Below are 18,966 nucleotides of genomic sequence, written 5' to 3'. Positions count from 1 at the left end.
AGTGTCGCCTGGCCTTGGTCGCAGAGGGTCCCCATCTGAACACGCAGCTCACGGCCAGCTCACAGCTGCACCCCTCCGTGGGCCTGACCAGGCTGAAGCTGAGAGACATAGGCTGCAGTTAAACCCAGGACTTCTCTTCACTGTCACTTCTCACTGGCTGGCCCCTCTGGAGGAAAAGAGCCTCCTGTACTTAACTCAGGGAGGTGGTGTTGACCGTTCAGCCATTTGTGGTTTAAAATGGGCGAAAACCTTTCCCTTCACATATCTAAGTGCCTTTTATCTAATGTTTTTGTGCCTGTGATCAACTTTTGGTGTTAAATTGTGTATTAGGTCCTAAAAGAGATTAAAATGTATCTGCACAGAGTGTTTTTCTATTGGTTGTGATTTCTTAGGACTAGGGTAGAGAAAAGAGCAAGTGGCTTTACTTTTAATTAGTCTTCAATGTTCCTGGTTTTCTAAGTAAAAACGTAGGCTTGCTCCCTACCAGGCCTCTTTGTTGGAGGCACAGGTGAACAGATTTCGGAAGTTCTAAGTCTGGAATTGTGTCCTGGTGCTTCCTGAGGTGAGTGATGGGCAGTGCTGGCCCGGCTGTCTGTTTTACTCAGGGAAGGGGTGGGTGCAGGGAAATACACAATTAAACACAGGACTTTAATTCACTTGGTATTATTTTTTGTGTGTAATGGAATTATTTTTATGCTAAAAAAAGCTTTTCTCTCTCTCTCACACACACACACACCAGGGAACTTGAATACCCTTTCACTGTGGATTAAGATTTTATTTTTATTTATTTTTAGAGAGGGGACGGGAGGGAGAAAGGAGAGAAAGATCAATGTGTGGTTGCCTCTCCCGCGCGCCCCCAGGGGACCTGGCCCAGCAATCCAGGCCTGTGCCGCAACTGGGAATCGAACCAGTGACCCTTTGGTTTGCAGGCTGGCACTCAACCACTGAGCCACACCAGCCAGAGTTCACTGTGGATTCTTATTCCCAAATTTGGGGTCACAAAGTCACATCACACTTGTAATTTAAGAGGAGTATAAATAAGGGAAAGCAGAGAAAATGCTACATGTTCATACATTTTCATTCCTCCCTCGCCCCCCACTCTCAAAGATTTGAACATGCTTTCTAGCTTCGCGTTCTTCCCTTTCCGAGCATGCCCTCTTTGCAGTGCATCTCAGGGAGGAGGCTACTTGCCCAGGGTGCCGACTTGCCTGCTGGGCACAGTCAGGTTAAACTTTGTCTGCGGGAGGGAGAGCAGAGGAGGGAACCCTGCCAGCAGCCCCGCTGCACAGGAGCCTCATAAAGACGGGGGCCCCTTGTGATCCCCGTGCTCACGGTACAGGGTCTACAGAAGTCACCTGATGGTTCCAAGACCTTTGTCCTGTGTGACAGGCTGGGTAGAGGCAACATAAGGAAATCAGAGGGGCTAATTCTGCAGGCTAGGAACAGGAACCGGGGACAAAGGGGTAGTCATGGAGATTATGACTCACACAACCCCCCCCCCCCACCAAGTTTATTCACATGCCGGCTTTTAACAAAAGTCACAGTTATTCTACTTTAGGCAAAGTTCTTGTGATAACCAATAAAGACTCTTTTTTTTTGCATGGTGTGTCTTCCCTGTTACAATAAGCTGATTTCATCAGCCTGCAATCATCAAAACTGCCCAATAAAGAACTCTACAGGAATTGTTTTCAAATTCCCAAAAGCCATTTTGGCAGGTTCCAAGGCTCCCCTGGGCAACCTTGAAGCAGTCCCGCACCCGGGTCCTCGGCAGCCTGCCTCCAACCTACACACTGGAGCAGGCTGTTCATTTCTTTTCCTTCTCAAAAATGGGAGCACCCAGGTTGACCTCCAGGGGCACTAAGGTCACATATTAAACTGCTGAATCTTCTGATCAATTACTTTCCCAAGATGACCTAGGAGCTATGGACAAATTTGGCCTCTTTGCCCAAATAGCTGGTGCTACAGGCTCGAGCAGTGATGACGACCGTTACTGACATAACTCAAGCCTTTATACACACGGCACAGGAAAGGCTGCAGGAACGCTCACAACAGTTCTGCCCTCGGGAGGCTTCTCTGATCCAGAAGAGAATCCACCAGTTGAGTGTCAAGCTCTGTGAAGCAAGACGGAAGACAATATGAAGAGACCAGCCAGACAGCCTAACATTTTGTGGTTACCCAAAGAAATGTAGGCAGGGAAGCATTTTGGAAGTCACGCTGACGCAAGACCCAAAGCAAGGCAGCCCCGTGCTGGGCTGAGAAACACCTCCAGCTTTGACGCAGTGTGGGAAGAGGAGGCACTGGGATTGAGTTCTCTCTTGAAAGCATGTAGCCTGGCTCCTCTACTTTTCAGGCCACAGGAAAGGGATGAGGATTCCTGGTCTCAAAGACTAAGCGTGTGCTTGGTTAGACAGGCATCTGGCTCTGCCACTGCTTGGGTGAGACGCTTCCCCGGGCTAGGTGTACGAGATGCCAGAAAGGCTGCTGTAAGGAAAAAGATACTAGAATGATGAAAAGTCAGCACACTAGAAATTAAATGAATCATGAATGAAGGTTTTCTTAATTGGGTGATGTCAGTTCACCACCAGTGAACAGAAATTCACATAAAAATGCGTTAAAAGGGCTAAACGGGCAGTGTTCTTCCTAGAGTAAGTCGGAGGTCAGTGTCGAGGTCACTGGCAAGGAAGTCTGGAGAGGCTTGAACTGAAGCTACTTGTGTCTTGGGGGGAAAAAGACTTGTTTTCATTGCTCTCGCCATGAGCACAAAAGTGACTCCAAAAGCTCGAAAACCCAAAGACAGCACAACGGTCTCTTATTGTGTCACTGCACGGTTTTTAAAGGACAAAAAGGCAAGTTAGGACCACAGCCTGCTATGAAGATTTAACACACTTTCCTTTCTCTTGTAAATTTAGGAAAGGTCACCTGGTTTTAAAAATATTCCTTAGACTTATAGCTGTTCATTTGCAATTTCTAACTAATTTATTTGATGTCAGCTGTTTAATTGGGAAAAATGCTAACTAAACTTCAGAGAAAATATAGTGAGCCTTTTTTGAAAAGTACGGTTTAGATGACATAAAAGACATTACTTTTTAAAAGACCATACCACAGGAAATCCAAGGGATGAAGTAAAGGTCTGGCCTTCTCTGTTCAGCGACCACCAACTCAAAATAGGCTGCTGTAAACAGTTTGGTATATATGAAGCACATGGCAACCACCACCAAAACTTTACAGGAGATACACAGGATGTAAAGAGAAAGGAATACAAACACAGTTATTATAGAAAGCCATCAACATAAAAGAGGAGAGAACAGGAGAATAAGAAAGGAACTGAGAACTACAAAAACAATAAAATGGCAGTAACTACCCACCTATTGATGATAATTTAAATGTAAATGGACTAAATGCTCCAATCAAAAGAGGAATGGATAGGAAGACGACGAGCGCATACATACAATGGAATATTACTCGGCCATATAAAGAATGAAATCTTACCATTTGCGACAACATGGATGGATCTAGAGAGAATTATGCTAAGTGAAATAAGTCAGACAGAGAAAGACAAATACCATTTGATTTCACTTGTATGTGGAATCTAAAACACAAAATAAACCAATAAACAAAACAGACTCACAGAGACAGAGAGCAAACTGATGGGTTGCCAGATGGGAGGGGTTTAGAGGCCGAGTGGAGAAGGGAAGGGATTAAGAAGTACGAATGATGAGTTACAAAACAGTCCTGGGGATGTAAAGGGCAGTGTAGGGATTATAGTCAATACTGTTGTGACAATGCATGGTGTCAGGTGGGCGGGGGTTGAGACCTGTTGGGAGGGTCACTTCATAAGTTATATAAATATCTAAGCACTATTCTGTACACCTGAAACTAATATAATATTAAATGTCAACTGCAACTGAAAATAAAATTAAAAAAAAAATAGGGTCTGGCCTTCTCCAGTGACCACTACCGATCCAAGAAGAAATTGTAAGACCCACTTCAAGGGCCATGCGAACCTCTTGAGGGTGTAGTGGAATCAGGTGATGAAAGTCAACACGGGCAAGATAACCAGTCATTCAGCAAACACTCACGGCTGTTTAAACCTGGATTTTTTTTCAAGTCACTCGATAGTACCAGTAATTACACAGCAACCATTGCCGTGGTGAAAACTCAATTCTCCAAACATGGTCTGGCCTTCTCTGCTGCTTTTATTATGGATGTAAAGTAGTTAGAAAATTTTAATCCACTGGGTTCTCCGTTTTCTGACCTAAGACAGGGGCGAGGGAACAGGAAACAGAGAATTTGAGAACAATGTAAACATCCATTATTTATTTGGGGAGTTCTTTAAAGATTGAAGCTCATTTATTTAGTTAACAAGTACAAACTGAGGAAAATTTGGCCAACTCATAAAATACCATTTTAGATTGAGAATAAGTTATTAAAAATCACCAATGTACAAATATATTTTAAGCAATCTGAGGTACTATACATGAAGCAATAAGCTGCTAAAGTTTTAAGAAATCTAGAGTATGAAATAGTAGTATATGCTTATTTATGAAAAGACGGTCAAAACCGAGACAGAAGAAATCATTGGTGTTAAACTAAAATAAAGTTAGTGTTTTGTTTTGGGGCTTAACTTCTCTTATAGTTTCAATAGCTATTTAGAAAGTTGAGGGGAAAGAGAGAGGAAAAAAATCCAGTTCCGCGAATGCATGCTTTCCCACACGACTTGTTTTCTAACCAGCCTCATACCCTAAGCTACGTCTGCTTCTTCACTCCTTCTGTTTCTGTAATCTTTGCTGGAAAATTGGAAAATGGTTCAACTGGACACTCTCCTGAGTTTCTGTGTTTCCAAGTGCAAACCAATGTCTTGCACAGGCCAGAGGAGGGATTCCAAGAGCTGCAGGAGTGGAGCAAGCAGTTTCCCGAAACTGGCACAGGAAGGGAAACTTAGCAGGGGCCTACCTGTATTTCTGGACAAAATGCCACTCCCCCTTTTTAAAATTATTATGAAAACTTTCAAAGAAGGACAAGTGAAGAGACTAGTACAGTGACACCCCACACACCCATCCTCCTATTTCAATAATTGCTAACACATTGCCACATTTACTTTATTAAAGGGGTGTCCAACCTGCAGCCCACAGGCCACATGCAACCCAGGATGGCTGTGAATGCGGCCCAATCCAAAATCGTACATTTACTTAAAACATTATGAGATTTTTTTGTGATTACGTGTTGCAATGTGCTTAATGTGTGGCCCAAGACAACTGTCCTTCCAGGGTGGCGCACGGACGCCAAAAGGTTGGACAGCCCTGCAAGATGCTGTTCTCTCCGCCAGCTCTCTCTCCATACACATATGAACCATTCATTTGAAAGTAAATTGTAGACCTCATGCTACTTCCATGCACCTGTAAGCTTTTCATAAAACGTTTCCTAGTATAGAACTAGAACTCATTTAGGAAAGGGTAAAAATAAATTCACATATATAAATAATTGAGTACTTCATTCATTATTCTAAAAACTTAATTTTAAAATTTTTCAGCAAGATCAACTAGATTAAGTTAGCTTTCCTCTCCCTACCCCATATAATACTTCCCATTTGGAAAAAAAAAAATGTTGTTTTACAGTGAGAGTTTGCTTTTTTTAAAGTTAAACTTCAATAATCAAAGCTCCAAGATGTGGTGAAGACTAACCTGGTCGACCTTTTTCTTCCTGCCAGGCCTCCATGCCGGCAGGCGCACATTTCACCCCTCCGACACTGACACAAACACAGACTCCCGCACCAGACGCAGGCAATATGGAAGGTCGAGCCGTGGGGCGTTACTTCTGTCTAGGAACAACGCAATGGCATCTTGTTCCTCTTTCGTCTTCCTGATGAGTTAACGATTCATGATAAACCAGAGTTGCAGAAGGATCACTGTCTTTGATGGAGGATGCTGATGGCAAAGCCTCGCTTAGGCCCACTCAGAACAGTGTTTTTGTTCATTTGCGGAAGTTCCACTTGTGAAAAATGTAAGTGAAATTCCCAGCTCTGACAGTATAATAACCAATTAAGGGCGTAGAAATGGAGTCACATCTCTTAGACTGGGTCTAATTTCCCTTCCTCACAGGAAGAGTCTCCTCTTTCCTTATCAGAGTTAACACCAGAATAACAAATAGTTCTCAATTTATTTAGCTACTAAGAGTCAACGTCTATTTCACAAGCACAAAGCTGAAGTTCATAGTTTGCTGTCCATTAGGAGGACCACTTGGCAATTTACTATAAAGGCCCATTGGTGCCAGGAAACCTGTTGAGCAGGAAACCTTCAAGTGGGGACACAGAACAGAATTTAATGAAAGTCCTCAGGGGAGGAAAATCGTTTGCATTGTCCTATTTAATAGGTCTTGGATATTGTAAAAATAGTAAAGGACCCTTGGAAAAGCTTTGAACTAATGCAAAAATATAACTGGCCTTTTGATCAGAAAATTGCCTCTTTACTACTGGATAGTCTTTGCCAATATAATAATCTGTAATATTAGAGAAGAAATCAGATTTTTTAAATGCCTAAATTTGATTAGAATTAGTGATGAGGCCCTCAGATGGTCTCAACTCTCCCAGGCAACCTAGAAGTTTCAAGAAAAGAGCTGCTAGCAAAAAATATTTAGGAATATTATTACAAAATAAGTCGCTCTTGGTACTTCACACAAATTAGTACAAATTATATACAAATGTTGCACCAAACCAGCAATTTAAATAATTTGCTTCTATTTTTCACATCTTGAGTCATCTCCAGTGAGGGCTAAAGGAGCCTGCACACATTTTGAGGTAGATACATTATTCTTCAAGTTCACAGTCCTATGATTAAGAGACTCTTATCTTTAGCTTTTCAATATACGTAAGTTTACTTATCTTTTTATTTCTTTAACTAGTAAACCAAATTTACTAACACATTAAAAGGATCAAGCACCATGATCAAATGGAATTCTTTCCTGGGATGTGAGGGTAGTTTAAGATACACGGATCAACACATGAGATAAATCACCATAATGGAATAAAAGAAAAAACAAGATTATCTCAAAAGATGGAGAAAAAAAGCATTTGACAAAATTCAATATCCTTTCCTGATAAAACTCTCAACAACTGTGGATAAAGACAATATACCTTAACACAGTGTCATCTGTGAAAGCCCACAGCCACGACATGGTCCAGGTGAAACGCTGAAACCTGTTCTTCTCAGATCAGGGACCAGGTCAGGGTAACCATTCTCCCCACTGCGATCCGACGTCATCCGAGGGCAGTCAGGCAAGAAAACGAAGTGGCATGGAAATCAGAAAGGAACAGGTGAAATGATCTCTCCGCAGATGAAGTCATCTTATACGGAAAAAAGTCCTAAAGATTCCACCAGAAGGTGTTAGAATAAAATAGTTCAATGACGTTGTAGGATACAAAATAAAAAAAAACCAAAAAGTCAACTGTGTGTTTGCATGCTTCAAACAAAGATACAAAATCAGTTCTCTTCACAATAATAGCAAAAACAATGACACACTTGAAAATAAATTTAACCAACATGATCTGTACAATAAAAACTGTAAGATGCTGATGAAAGAAATCAAAGAATAGAGAAATAAATGGAGATATATTCCATATCCATGGACTGTGAAGATTTTAAAAAATTTTTATTGGTTTATTGGACATTGGTTAATAAAATTATATAAGTTTCAGGTGTACAATTCTCTAATACATCACCCGTATATTATATTGTGTGTTCACTACCCAAAGTCAAGTCTCCTTCAGCCACCATTTATCCCCCTTATACGCCCTTCTACCCATCCCCCCTTCCATCCGGTTATCACCATACTGTTGCCTGTGTCTGACTTTTTTTTTGTTTTTGTTTAATCCCTTCACCTTTGTCACCCCTCACATTTCTTTTTCATAATACTCTAAGTTAAAGGTCAGTGGATAATATTCCACTTGGAGGCTAATGGATTATTATTATTTTTACAATTTAGAAGACACTGAATACGCACTGTACTTCATTTTAGAAGAAACACTTTTAACACTTTGATTTAATTATGCAGTTGAAATGGCAAGATTTAAAGGGGAAATTCATATATTTAGTTGCAAATACACATCCGGCATTACATTTGGAAATGGGGGATGGCTAAGTAAGTTTAATACATTTGGGGGCCTTAGCATATCTGTAAAAAAAGGTGTTAAACAGAAAACCTCTAAAGGAACCTTCTATTTTACACTGTATGGCAGCAATTTTCACCCCTTTTCATTTCACGGCACACTAATTACTAAAATAATCTGGCACACCAAAAATATATATTTTTTGCTGATCTGACCAAAAAATAGGTTTAATTTTGATTCATTCACATTGATAGACAGATATTGTTGTTGGCTTTTTTTTTTTTTAACTTGACAATCTAGGGGAAAGAGGTCAGTGCCCCTGACTAGTCAGGTATGGCACGTTTTAACCATTCTCGCAGCACACTAGTTGAAACGCAATACTCTATGGGATAAGCTTCAGTTAACATCAGTGTGCTCTGAATATGGAAAAGATGGTTCTTAAATTGGGTTTCAGTTAAGTTACCCCTCAAGCCCAGATCCTTCCTGAGCCCTAAGATTTGGAAGCTTCCGGACTGTTACATTAATTCAACAAGGAAGTCATTAGATCGAGCTGGCTTTAATACCTTTGTAGTTTAGTAAGCTTGAAATGCTTCAAGATTAAGAAATCAAAGCTAAAATCAACCAATCACAAACAGCTGATTTAGGCTTTCCCAAATAAGGCAAGCACGTAAGCTGTGGCCAAATAATTGCTTTGCTTCTGCCTCTTCTTTATAAAGTTCTTCCCCCAGCTCCTGTCCTGGAGGGCTCCTAACCATTTCTGGTTTGGCACCGCCTGATTCCAATCAGTTGTTGCTCAAATAAATTCTTAAAATTGTTACTATGCCTCAGTTTATTTTTAGCAGGATGAAGGCAAATTTCACAGACTTGCTCTTCGGTGCGTTTTTTTTCTTGAATAATTTCTATTTTAGCAGAAAAGTTGGGTACTTCTTTGCCCCACACCCCACAATTCCCCAAATCCTGCTGGTTCAGCCTTTATCTTCCTGGTTGTTTTCCCTTTCCACTTAAAACATTTATAAAGTGTTGTTTTGCTGATTATGTGCACTATGCCCTTTTATGCATACCAACTAAAATATGCAAAACTGGGGTGTGGGTGTGTTTGTGTGTGTATATATATATTTATATTCTTGGAGGTATAAATTGGCAAAATCTTTCTGGAAAGCCAACTGGCAATACATAACAAAGTCTTAAAAGTGTGTATTCACTTTGAGGTCTCATTTTTACTTCTAAGCATCCAACCCAAGGGAGGACCCAGTTAAAAGTACAAAGGTGAGTGCATGAATATTAAAGGGTATGCAAACTAGAGTTTGTAATATAAATAATTGTTAACTAAAACATCTAAATTCAGGGGAGTTAGGTGGTTTCCTGCAGTACTTATAATTTGGCAAATGATTTATCTTCAACTTTTTAGAAATTAACTTCTGTTTTCTATAATGAGTATGAATTATTGACACTTAAAAGTAAATATAAGGGGGATTCAAGAAAAGGAATTTATTTATATAAAATTGTGTATTTATTACAAGTTTAAACTTCAGTCACCTTCAAAGTACTCTCCATTTGATGCAATACACCTATCAAGGCATTTTTTTCCACTACTCAAAACAGTTTTTGAACCCTGGCTGGTGTGGCTCAGTGGATTGAGTACCAACCTGTGAACCAAGGGGTCCCCAGTTCAATTCTCAATCAGGGCACATGCCTGAGTTGCGGGCCAGGTCCGCAGTAGAGGGTGCATGAGAAGCAACCACACATTGATGTTTCTCTCCTTTTTTCCTTCCCTTCCCCTCTCTCTAAAAATAAATAAAATCTTAAAAAAAACAATTTTTGAACTCGTTGATTTTGATGCCTTTTAGTGCTTCTGCCATTTTTTGTTTCACCTCTTCCACATTGGCAAAATGTTTCCCCGTGAGAAAAAAAAAGTCGCTCAGGATGATACTGGATGGATAGGGAGGGTGGGGCACAGGAGTCAAGCCTATTTTTGGTCAAAAACTGCTGAACACTCAGTGCAGTGTGGGCAGGTGCGCTAGTAAATCACCCATCATGAAATGGGCAAATACAATGAAAGAGTCTTCAAAAAAAAATTCACTGAGGCTGAATGCAGCCTCTCACAACAACACCATCTGGTGCACTGATGCAGAGGGGTTCCTAGAACATTCAACTAGCAGGGGAAGCCTGTACTACAAGGGGCCCGCCCTCCAGAAGATAATTCTGTTTTCTGGGAGGTGTCCCTCATCATTTACTGCTGGCTAATGTTAATTTATTTATTTCTTTTGCACATGTATCCATGACTCAGAATCACTAATACTTTAGTTTATTCTGAAAAATCATCAATCCATGAAATTACTTACTTAGCTACTACAATTGTTACTGAAATGTGGTTAAGAGTAGACATGTTCTCCCAAAATGGATTCCGACTGAGGGGGGGAAAAAAAAACCTTAGCGAGATAAAATAATTACAAGTGACAGAAACACCATTTTTTGTCATTGTTTCTGAAGTTCAGAAATGACAAATATGTCCTCAGAATTTCCAAACAGTTGCTTTGTATTTTAATTTACAAAGAGCCAGAGAAACAAGGTACTACTGCAAACACTTTTAATAAGAATACAAAATTCACACCAGAGGCACATTCTGGGGAATGTTAAGTGAACTATCACAATTAGTAATTCTGCTGGAAGAATAAAATAAGGCTCTCTGAAAGTACAAATATACAGGAGGGAATGATTTAAAATAGGTTTATGATTTACAATCACATTACATTTGTATTAAGCACTGAAAACAGGCATATTATTTAAAAAGCCAGCTAAAGGCATTTGAACATATATAACAAATCTTACAGTCCACAAAGTTCATGAATAACAGTAATTTTAAGGACTTCATTTCAACACAAAAGAAATGAACGGGTGAAGAAATACCTCTCAAAATATTAATTTATGTCTATGACAAAAATCAAGAGAACTTATATTTAAAAAGAGTTACATTACTGATTGAACCACACAGTGGACACGCCAACCATACAACACGACACCCACAGTGCTGAGCAACTACAACAGCTGGCCTTTCCAATCCCCTCCTGTTACCACCACACTGCCCCGCACTGCCTTTCCATTACGCAAATGAACAGAATTCCTCCGTCTTCCCGTGTCATCAGAGGAATGAAGAAAAACCAAACAGTATATTCAAAAGTTGATTTCACCTTAAACCGTATATGTAGTTTAGCAAATACAAAGAAACCCAACATGTATACACAGTGATCCTTTCCAACGAAGGAACAGACAAGTCAAACATTATCTGAAAGGGGTTTCCCTATGGATTATGTACATTGGTTGAATGAGAATTACTGTATCTGAGAAGGCACATATCTGTGATTTAAGGCTTAACCGGTATTGTTACATATGGAAGTCAATGAAATCTGTCTAGGGATTCACTTCTGTCAAAATGAATTTTACCCCAAACCTAGCTTTCTGAGCACAGATTTCTACTCTAGAAATCATCAAGAATTTCTGTTTCCAAGTCCACCTGTCAAAAAAATTCTCTTAAGCAGGTTTCATTATGAATCAAGTCATTGCTAAAATAACCACCCTATGACTCTGGATGATGCATATTCATAAGCTCGAAAGCCTCACAGAAATGACAGTGTGATTCCTGCGTCTTTAAAAAAAAGTCTAAACAAAATTACAAAGGTACAGATTAATTTTTAAAAAGGTATTTGCCAAAACTCCACAAGCCAATCAGTCAGTCATTAGAGCGGCTACCTATGTGTGGATGATGCAGGAACACCAAATAATTTTACTCTGCAAAATAGTTTCTCTTTTCTTTAAGATAATACGTGGAAACGAATCTCTTAAAGATGTTTAATATATTCTTATATAAAATATCTGATGTTGATACAAATCATGTAAACCTCCCTTTGGAAAAGTTACAACTGGCCCTCATTCCCAGGACCAAAAACCTTGAATTTTTCTCTGGTCAGTGCAAGTCTGCATTAGATGTTTTCAAACTACAGAAATAGCCGTCGACCCTTACAATACAAAAGGACTTCTCTAAAAGGAAAATTACTGTGTTCAGATTATAGAAATTATGTTTACATCAAAGCCACCCACCTTCCCATCAAATTTAACAGTTCAATTGTTAAAGTAGGAAAAAGGGAAAAATTAAAGCTGTTTGTGTGAGAATCTCTACAATCGTTTTTGCCCCATTTCTCTTCTCCCGACTCTGCTTAATTAGGCTTGTTTAGAAATATACCAATGTGACTTTCTTTTTTTGTTGTTTCCAGGAGTGATTTTACTGTTCTTCAAGCCAAGACGGGGCATCCATTCCGGGCGTTTTCAATTTGATATGGAACTGTTTAAGGGTCTGTTCAAGCTGTTTCTGATTCCCAGCAAAGTAAGCAGCAATGGCATTGTGGAAAAGGACCAGCTGGTTGTGCAACACTTTGACCTGTGAACGGGGCAGAACACGAGACCAAGCATTAGCACCAATGACCATGAAACAGAAGGTGAGTTATCCCAGGTCCTAAACAGCGTCTCTCCTCAGGAGAAGCTGTTTTAATAATGCAAAGTAGTTCACACACAGCAACTGTACACTGTTTTGCAGGGTCACTGAGCCTTCGATCTTTAATGACTGTTAATTTCCCTAAAGGGGACAGGTCAGTTTAAGAAGCTAAATACGCACGGGCATGCCTTGTTGTATTGTGGTGTGCTTTACTGCACTTCCCAGACGTTGGGGTTCTTACAAACTGAAAGCAGGGCCCTCCGCCTGCTTTAGCGTGGTGGTGGGCGCCCGCACCCGCATTACCTCTGAGGCACGCCTGGGCTCTGCGAGCCGTTCTCAAGCATTACTGAGGGCACTGATTAAAAAGTATCATTAAATGCCCTGCCCAACTAAGAATATTCAAAGTCAAATATAGAAGAGGAAACATTACATATAAGTAACTACATGATACATGCCCTATACCAAGTATGGGCATCATTAAGGCTAAACTTTATGTAAAAGTGGGCAGCCCAGACATTTTTAAATACTGAGGTTCTCTGCAAAGAATCGAGTGAATGGCAGGAAGTGTTGCCAGAAAGCTAATTGATTTAAGGTTCACATGACTCTCAGTTCTTTTCAAACACATATATAATGGTATCAGAAGTATGTTTTAACCAAGTAACACTACCTCTACAAACTTTTTTAAAGAAATCATGAAAAAAATCACAAAGATTTCTAAATAAAGTTTTTTCCCCCTGGGGTCTTATTTATAACTGCAAAATGTTCAAGAGTAGAAAGTATAAAACACATTCTGATTTACCCATACAATGAAATATTCATTAAGATTGAGCTTTAATAAGTTAAATGATGTAAAAATGTCTGATATATGACGCTTAGTAAAAAATAGGACATGACATTTTATATCAAATAGGATATGACACCTGTATTTACTATATTATACACACAAATATGCAGAGTCTCCTTAGCCATTTCTTTATCCATCTAACTCCATAAAGAAAATAACACGACATACTCATACTGGATAGTTTTGATTTGCCAAGTCTTTATTTTTAAAATTAAAATACTATGAAAATAACATGTGACACAGTTCTTGTGTCAAGCACTGTTCTAGGGTATGAGAGTCCAAGGATAGAGGAGGCACGTGACAGCAGAAATGATAATTAACGTGACTCACCGGCAACAGAAACACACTGGCTTAACTTAAAAAAAAAAAAAGAGGAAAAGAAGGAACAATGCAGGCACTTGTGGCGAGACCAGGGTTCTCCAGACAGGTCAGAGAAGTCAGGACTGGAGCACTCTACCGGCCCTGCCCTCTGGCTCTGAGATACGGAGGGTGTTTCAAGGGATGGTGGGCCTCAACCTAGGGACACTTATTAAGGAAACGGGATAATCACAGGAAAAGCGGGTTCCTAGGTGGCAATTTAGAAGATGAGTGAAACATTCTATTATAGTGGACGGTTACAATAATGCACCCAGAGAATCACCCCACTCAATGTCCACACCCTCGGGGACTGTTCCTAAAAGCCCAGGACAGCAAACTGAGATGTGATATCTAACCTAAGGGCAGTTTCAGCCTCTCCCAGGATGGAATCCTAAGCCAATCAGTCTGGAATTTCCAGACCCACACTAGGGAGGTGATCTGCCTGGTGAGACCCCCTGCCTTTCCCTAAGGGTAAATAAGTGTCCTTGCCTGAAACAGTCCACTCCTAACTTCTTAGTCCCAAATTCTTTCTGCCTACAAAACCCTACCATTTTGTACAACACACTGGGGCGCCCTTCTAGTTGCTGGATGGGACGCTGCCTGATTCAGGAACTGCTTAGGCCCATTAAATCTCTAAATACAATCAGTTAATTTTGTTTCTTTTTAAAACAAAAGCAAGGTTGGCCATGCAATGCTAGAAAATGAGGACTGATAAGCAAGCGCTTGCCCTCCTGGGCTACTGCCTCCACCTCGTGAGGAAGCCCAGTCTGGCCTCTCTGGGGACAAAAGCCCAGAGAGAGTGAGCACTGGCCAGCCCAGCTGTGTCCGGCACCCAGAAGCACCCACCTACCCAACCCACATAGTTGTGGCAAATGGTAAGTCACCAGTTGTTCCAGGCCACTAAGCTTTGGTGTTTCAATTATGAAGCAAAAGGTAAATGGTACATCTATGAAAAAGGTTAAGAATGCAGTTTCCTAGCAACAAAGAAGGTTTTAGACAACACAGTGAGGAGGAGGAAAATCAAAAGGTAGAGGACAGGCCTGGAAAGGGAAAAGGCTGAGTTGGGTGATAAAGTAAATGAGTAAAAAAAAGCATGTACTGGAGAGGGTAGAAGCCGGGGTGGCTGTGACCGTGAGAGAAATTAGAAGAGGAAGCAGCTGAGGACAGAGATTCAAACAAGAGAGGCAAGGCTGCTGCTGGCCGGCCCCAAGGTCTAACTGCAGTTCTGGAGTAAGTTTTCAAATCTTCGAGAACGTTTACTTCCAACTTCCTGGGAAGACCTGCATGAGGCATAGTCTGAAACCGGTCACAGCCTCCCCACGTCTGTACTTGTTACTCACCTAGGTCATCAGTCAGATACCCCCTTATTAGTACTCTTCCTTTATAGAAAGAGCTGTGGAGTCAGGGGGCATGCGTGCGTGCCAATCTTAGCCGCACCACTTCCTCGCGGCTTTGTGACGCCAGGCACGGTCACGTCTCAGCCGCGTATCAGGGATGAACCACCAACTGAACAGGCAGTGCTGCTGCAGGGGTTGAAGGAGAGAGACCCGACAAGAACGGCACTCATTCCATTGCAGCGGAATCCAAGTTTACCTATCGGACGCTGAAATTTTTAAACACTGACTTTTCTCAAAAAAATAAAATTTCGTATATTTAGAATCCACTGATCTGAGATTTGTAAGACTGTAATATTGTGATTTATAGTAAGGAAATTAGACTTGATCTCCATACTCATTCCTAGAATATAGCTCCTAAAATCCTTGTAATTTCTAAATGCTAAGAGGATGGGAACATCTTTTCTTATAATACTTGGTCTCTTGCCCTATTTCTGAAACAATTCCAGAGCTATAAAGGTGAAAGTATTTTTGTTATTCATAAAAAGCCCTTTCAAGCATACCCCACTTTAGGTTAATGAGATTTTTGGAAAGCCCCTGGATAACCACAGGATGGGGGTTGGTTGCCAAGGGAACTAAATTGTGATTAGGAGATGGGAATGTTCACCTCCACTGCCCAAACCTCTGGGGAGGCGAGAGGCGCTACAGGCTGAACTAAGTACCAATGGACAATGACTTAACCAATGGTGCCTATGGAACGAAGCCTCTATAAAAATTCCTGAAGTCCGGGGTTTGGAGAGCTTCTGGGTTGGTGACACAGCCGCGTGCAGGGACCGTGGTACGTCCCAAACGCCAGGGGGGCAGCAGTTCTTGTGCTCAGGACCTCTCCAGACCTGGCCCTATGCACCTCTTCATCCGGCTGTTTCTTTTCATCCTTTACTATCTACTAAGAAAACAGTTTTCCTGAGTTCTCTGAGCCACCCTAACAAATGACTGAGTCTGAGGAGGGGATTGTGGGAACCTGTGATTTACAGCCAGTTGGCCAGGAGAACAAGTGACAACCTGGTCTTTCAATTGGTGTCTGAGGCGGTGATGGTGGTGGGGGTCCGCAGTGTCAGAGCTAAACTGAACTGTAGGACAGCCAGCAGGCGTCCAGAGAATCAGAGAGCTGATTGGTCAGTGTGGGAAAACACCACACATCTAGTGTCAGAAGTGTGTGAGAAGTTTTGTATGGAAGAAGAAATGCAGTCATTTTCTTTTCAAAGACAGAAAGTGTGCTAAGGTGGGGTTCACCTAGCACGATAGAAAAGGGACGGCTGTGGAAGAGGGGAAAGGTGGATCTTTCAGGCACAGCCGCGGAAATGTTGAGTAGGTAACTGTATTTCTGAAGGGCGTTCAGGACAGCAGTCTGGGCTGGCCGTGCACATGCACAGTCAGTGCATCAATGTGCAGAGGCCGAGCAAATGCACACGATCAGGCAAGTCCTCACCAGGGTGGCCAGACAGACAAGAGGCCAAGGACTGAGTCATGAAAGTGAACCTTGACCCTTACAGCTCACATCTCCAGAACTGAGCTTGAAACGGATCAAAGGCCTAAAAGTCAAAGCTAGAAGCTACAGAAGTTCTAGGAAAACACATGAAAGAAAAATCTTACTGATCTTGGGTTTGGCAAAGATTTTTAAATAGTACACACAAAGCAAAATTTGTAAAAAGAAAAACATTAATAAGTTGGATTTTATCAAAATTAAAACATTTTTCTCTTCAAAAGACACAAAAAAATGAAAAGAGAAGCCACATACTAGAAGACACTATTTGCAAAATATGTATTAGACAAAGAACCTGATGCTATAATATATAAAGAATTCTTGCCCTGGCTGGTGTGGCTCAGTGGATTGAGTGCCAGCCTGTGAACCAAAGGGTCACTGGTTCAATTCCCAGTCAGGGCACATGCCTGGGTTGTAGGCCAGGTCCCCAGTAGGGGGTGTGTGAGAGGCAACCACACATGGATGTTTCTCTCCTTCACCTTTTCCCTTTCTCTAAAAATAAAACAAATGAAATCTTTAAAAAAAGTAATAAAATTATTTCCAAGAAAGAATTCATAAAATTGAATAAGAAGATGAAAAAGAATAAAATGGGGAAAAGATCTGAGCAGGCATCTCACCAAAGAAAATATACAATGGCAAACAAGCGCATGAAAACAGATACTTTACATCTTTAGTTACTAGCAAAATTCTCAGTAAAACCACAACAAAATGCCACTGACACACCCACCAGAATGGTTAAGATTAACAACTAACCATGCCTTATTGGTGAGGATGGGGACGAATGGATCTCTTACCAACTGATGGTGGGAATGTAAAATGGTCCAACTATCTTAGAAAAGTTTGCCGGTTTCTTCCAACGTTAAACATGAACCTACTATTCCCACATGTACGTGTACATGCAAGCCAGGTATTCCACTCCCAGCTCCAGACCTGACAGGGATGGATGAATGAGTGTGTCCGCACAAGCACCTGTACATGAGTGTTCACAGTGGCTTTGGCTGTCACAGTCTACAACTGGGAACAACTCAGATGGTTATCAACAGGGGAGTACACTGTGGTGTTTGCATACAATGGAGCATACACAGCAATAAAGAGAAATAAATTAGTGATACACGCAACATGAACAAACCGCAAAACATTATGCCCAGTGAAAAAACCCAGAAGACAAATGCAAACTGTTTAATTCCATTTATATAAAGTTGAGAATGTGCAAACTAATCTACAGTAACAGAAAGCAAATCAGTGGTTGCCTGGAAATGAGGGCTTGAATTACAAAGAGGCTGGAGAAAACTCTCGGGGGTGATGAGCACACAGCTAGCTTTGGTGGTGGTTTCACAGGTGTCTGCATCTATCGCAACTCGCCCAATTGTATACCTTAAATATGTGCAGTTGGCTACTCAGTCCAATTATACCTCAATAAAGCTATGGGGAAAAACGGTGATGCTTAGAAAACTGGTTATCCACCACCTGGGGAGAAAACTGGATTCCTAGTTCACAGAACATAAATCCAATATAACTAAACCAGCTCCAGGTGGATTTGGAATTGCGAAAAACAAAAATATCCAAAACTTTTAGAACATATAACCAAAAACCCAACAACCTTGGGTTTGAAAAGATTTCTTAAGTAGGACACAAAGGGCACTAACAAATAAAAGATAACTTAAACTCCTTAAAAACAACCAGACAACCCGACAGAAGTGTGGGCAAAGGCATGGACGGCATTTTACACTGGAAGCAATACATGTGGTCAATAAACAGTGAGGGACATAAAAGTGAAGAATACACAAAAGAGTACCATTTTACTCACTTTGCTGGGAGAGAGTGTGGATCAAAGGGAACTTGTGTACACTGCTGGTGGAATGAAAGGGCACACCCACACTGGAAAACAATGTGGCTTTATTCTACCCACTATGAGGCACGGTCAGGAACAGTGCGCATGTCCTTTAACAGCAGAATGGACGAATAAAATGTAAGGGGTGGGAGAGGTGAAGGGGTTGGTAAGGGACGGAATAGGAAGATAGTAACATTATTGGGAATGTTCAAGTTCTTGGGCTGGGTGGTGGGGTCACAGATTTTCATTGTATTATTATGCTTTATAGCTTAAATCTGCATTACATATGTTATTGTCTATGTATATCAAGTGTTATTTTTTAAGAAGATAAAGAAAAAAAGAAAAATAATCAAGTTTTATGATTCATTTCAGATATAGTACTAAAAATAAGACTATATATGAGTTAACAGACATAAAATGAAGCTAAATTAGAAAGTTTCAAATAATTTTTCAATTCTAATCCTCTCTAT

The 18,966-nt window shown here is 40.8% G+C and overlaps 1 protein-coding gene across 9 annotated transcripts in view; it reads right to left on the bottom strand.

The window, feature by feature from the left end:
- Nucleotides 1–10,674: 10,674 nt before the first annotated feature.
- ARFIP1 (ARF interacting protein 1) overlaps nucleotides 10,675–18,966 on the bottom strand; it is an 85,525-nt gene continuing 77,233 nt past the window's right edge. For all 9 annotated transcript variants that reach the window (XM_024569281.4, XM_024569280.4, XM_071219161.1 and 6 more), the window contains one exon: nucleotides 10,675–12,533. In XM_024569281.4, the coding sequence (XP_024425049.2) occupies nucleotides 12,378–12,533 (156 nt within the window). In that variant the 3' untranslated portion in view covers nucleotides 10,675–12,377. The remainder of the gene's footprint in view (nucleotides 12,534–18,966) is intronic.

The sequence above is a fragment of the Desmodus rotundus genome, chromosome 9 (genome assembly GCF_022682495.2).
Source record: "Desmodus rotundus isolate HL8 chromosome 9, HLdesRot8A.1, whole genome shotgun sequence".
NCBI lineage: Eukaryota > Metazoa > Chordata > Mammalia > Chiroptera > Phyllostomidae > Desmodus > Desmodus rotundus.
The sequence above is the reverse complement of the archived record's forward strand: the minus strand, read 5'-3'. Positions and strand labels throughout refer to the sequence as shown.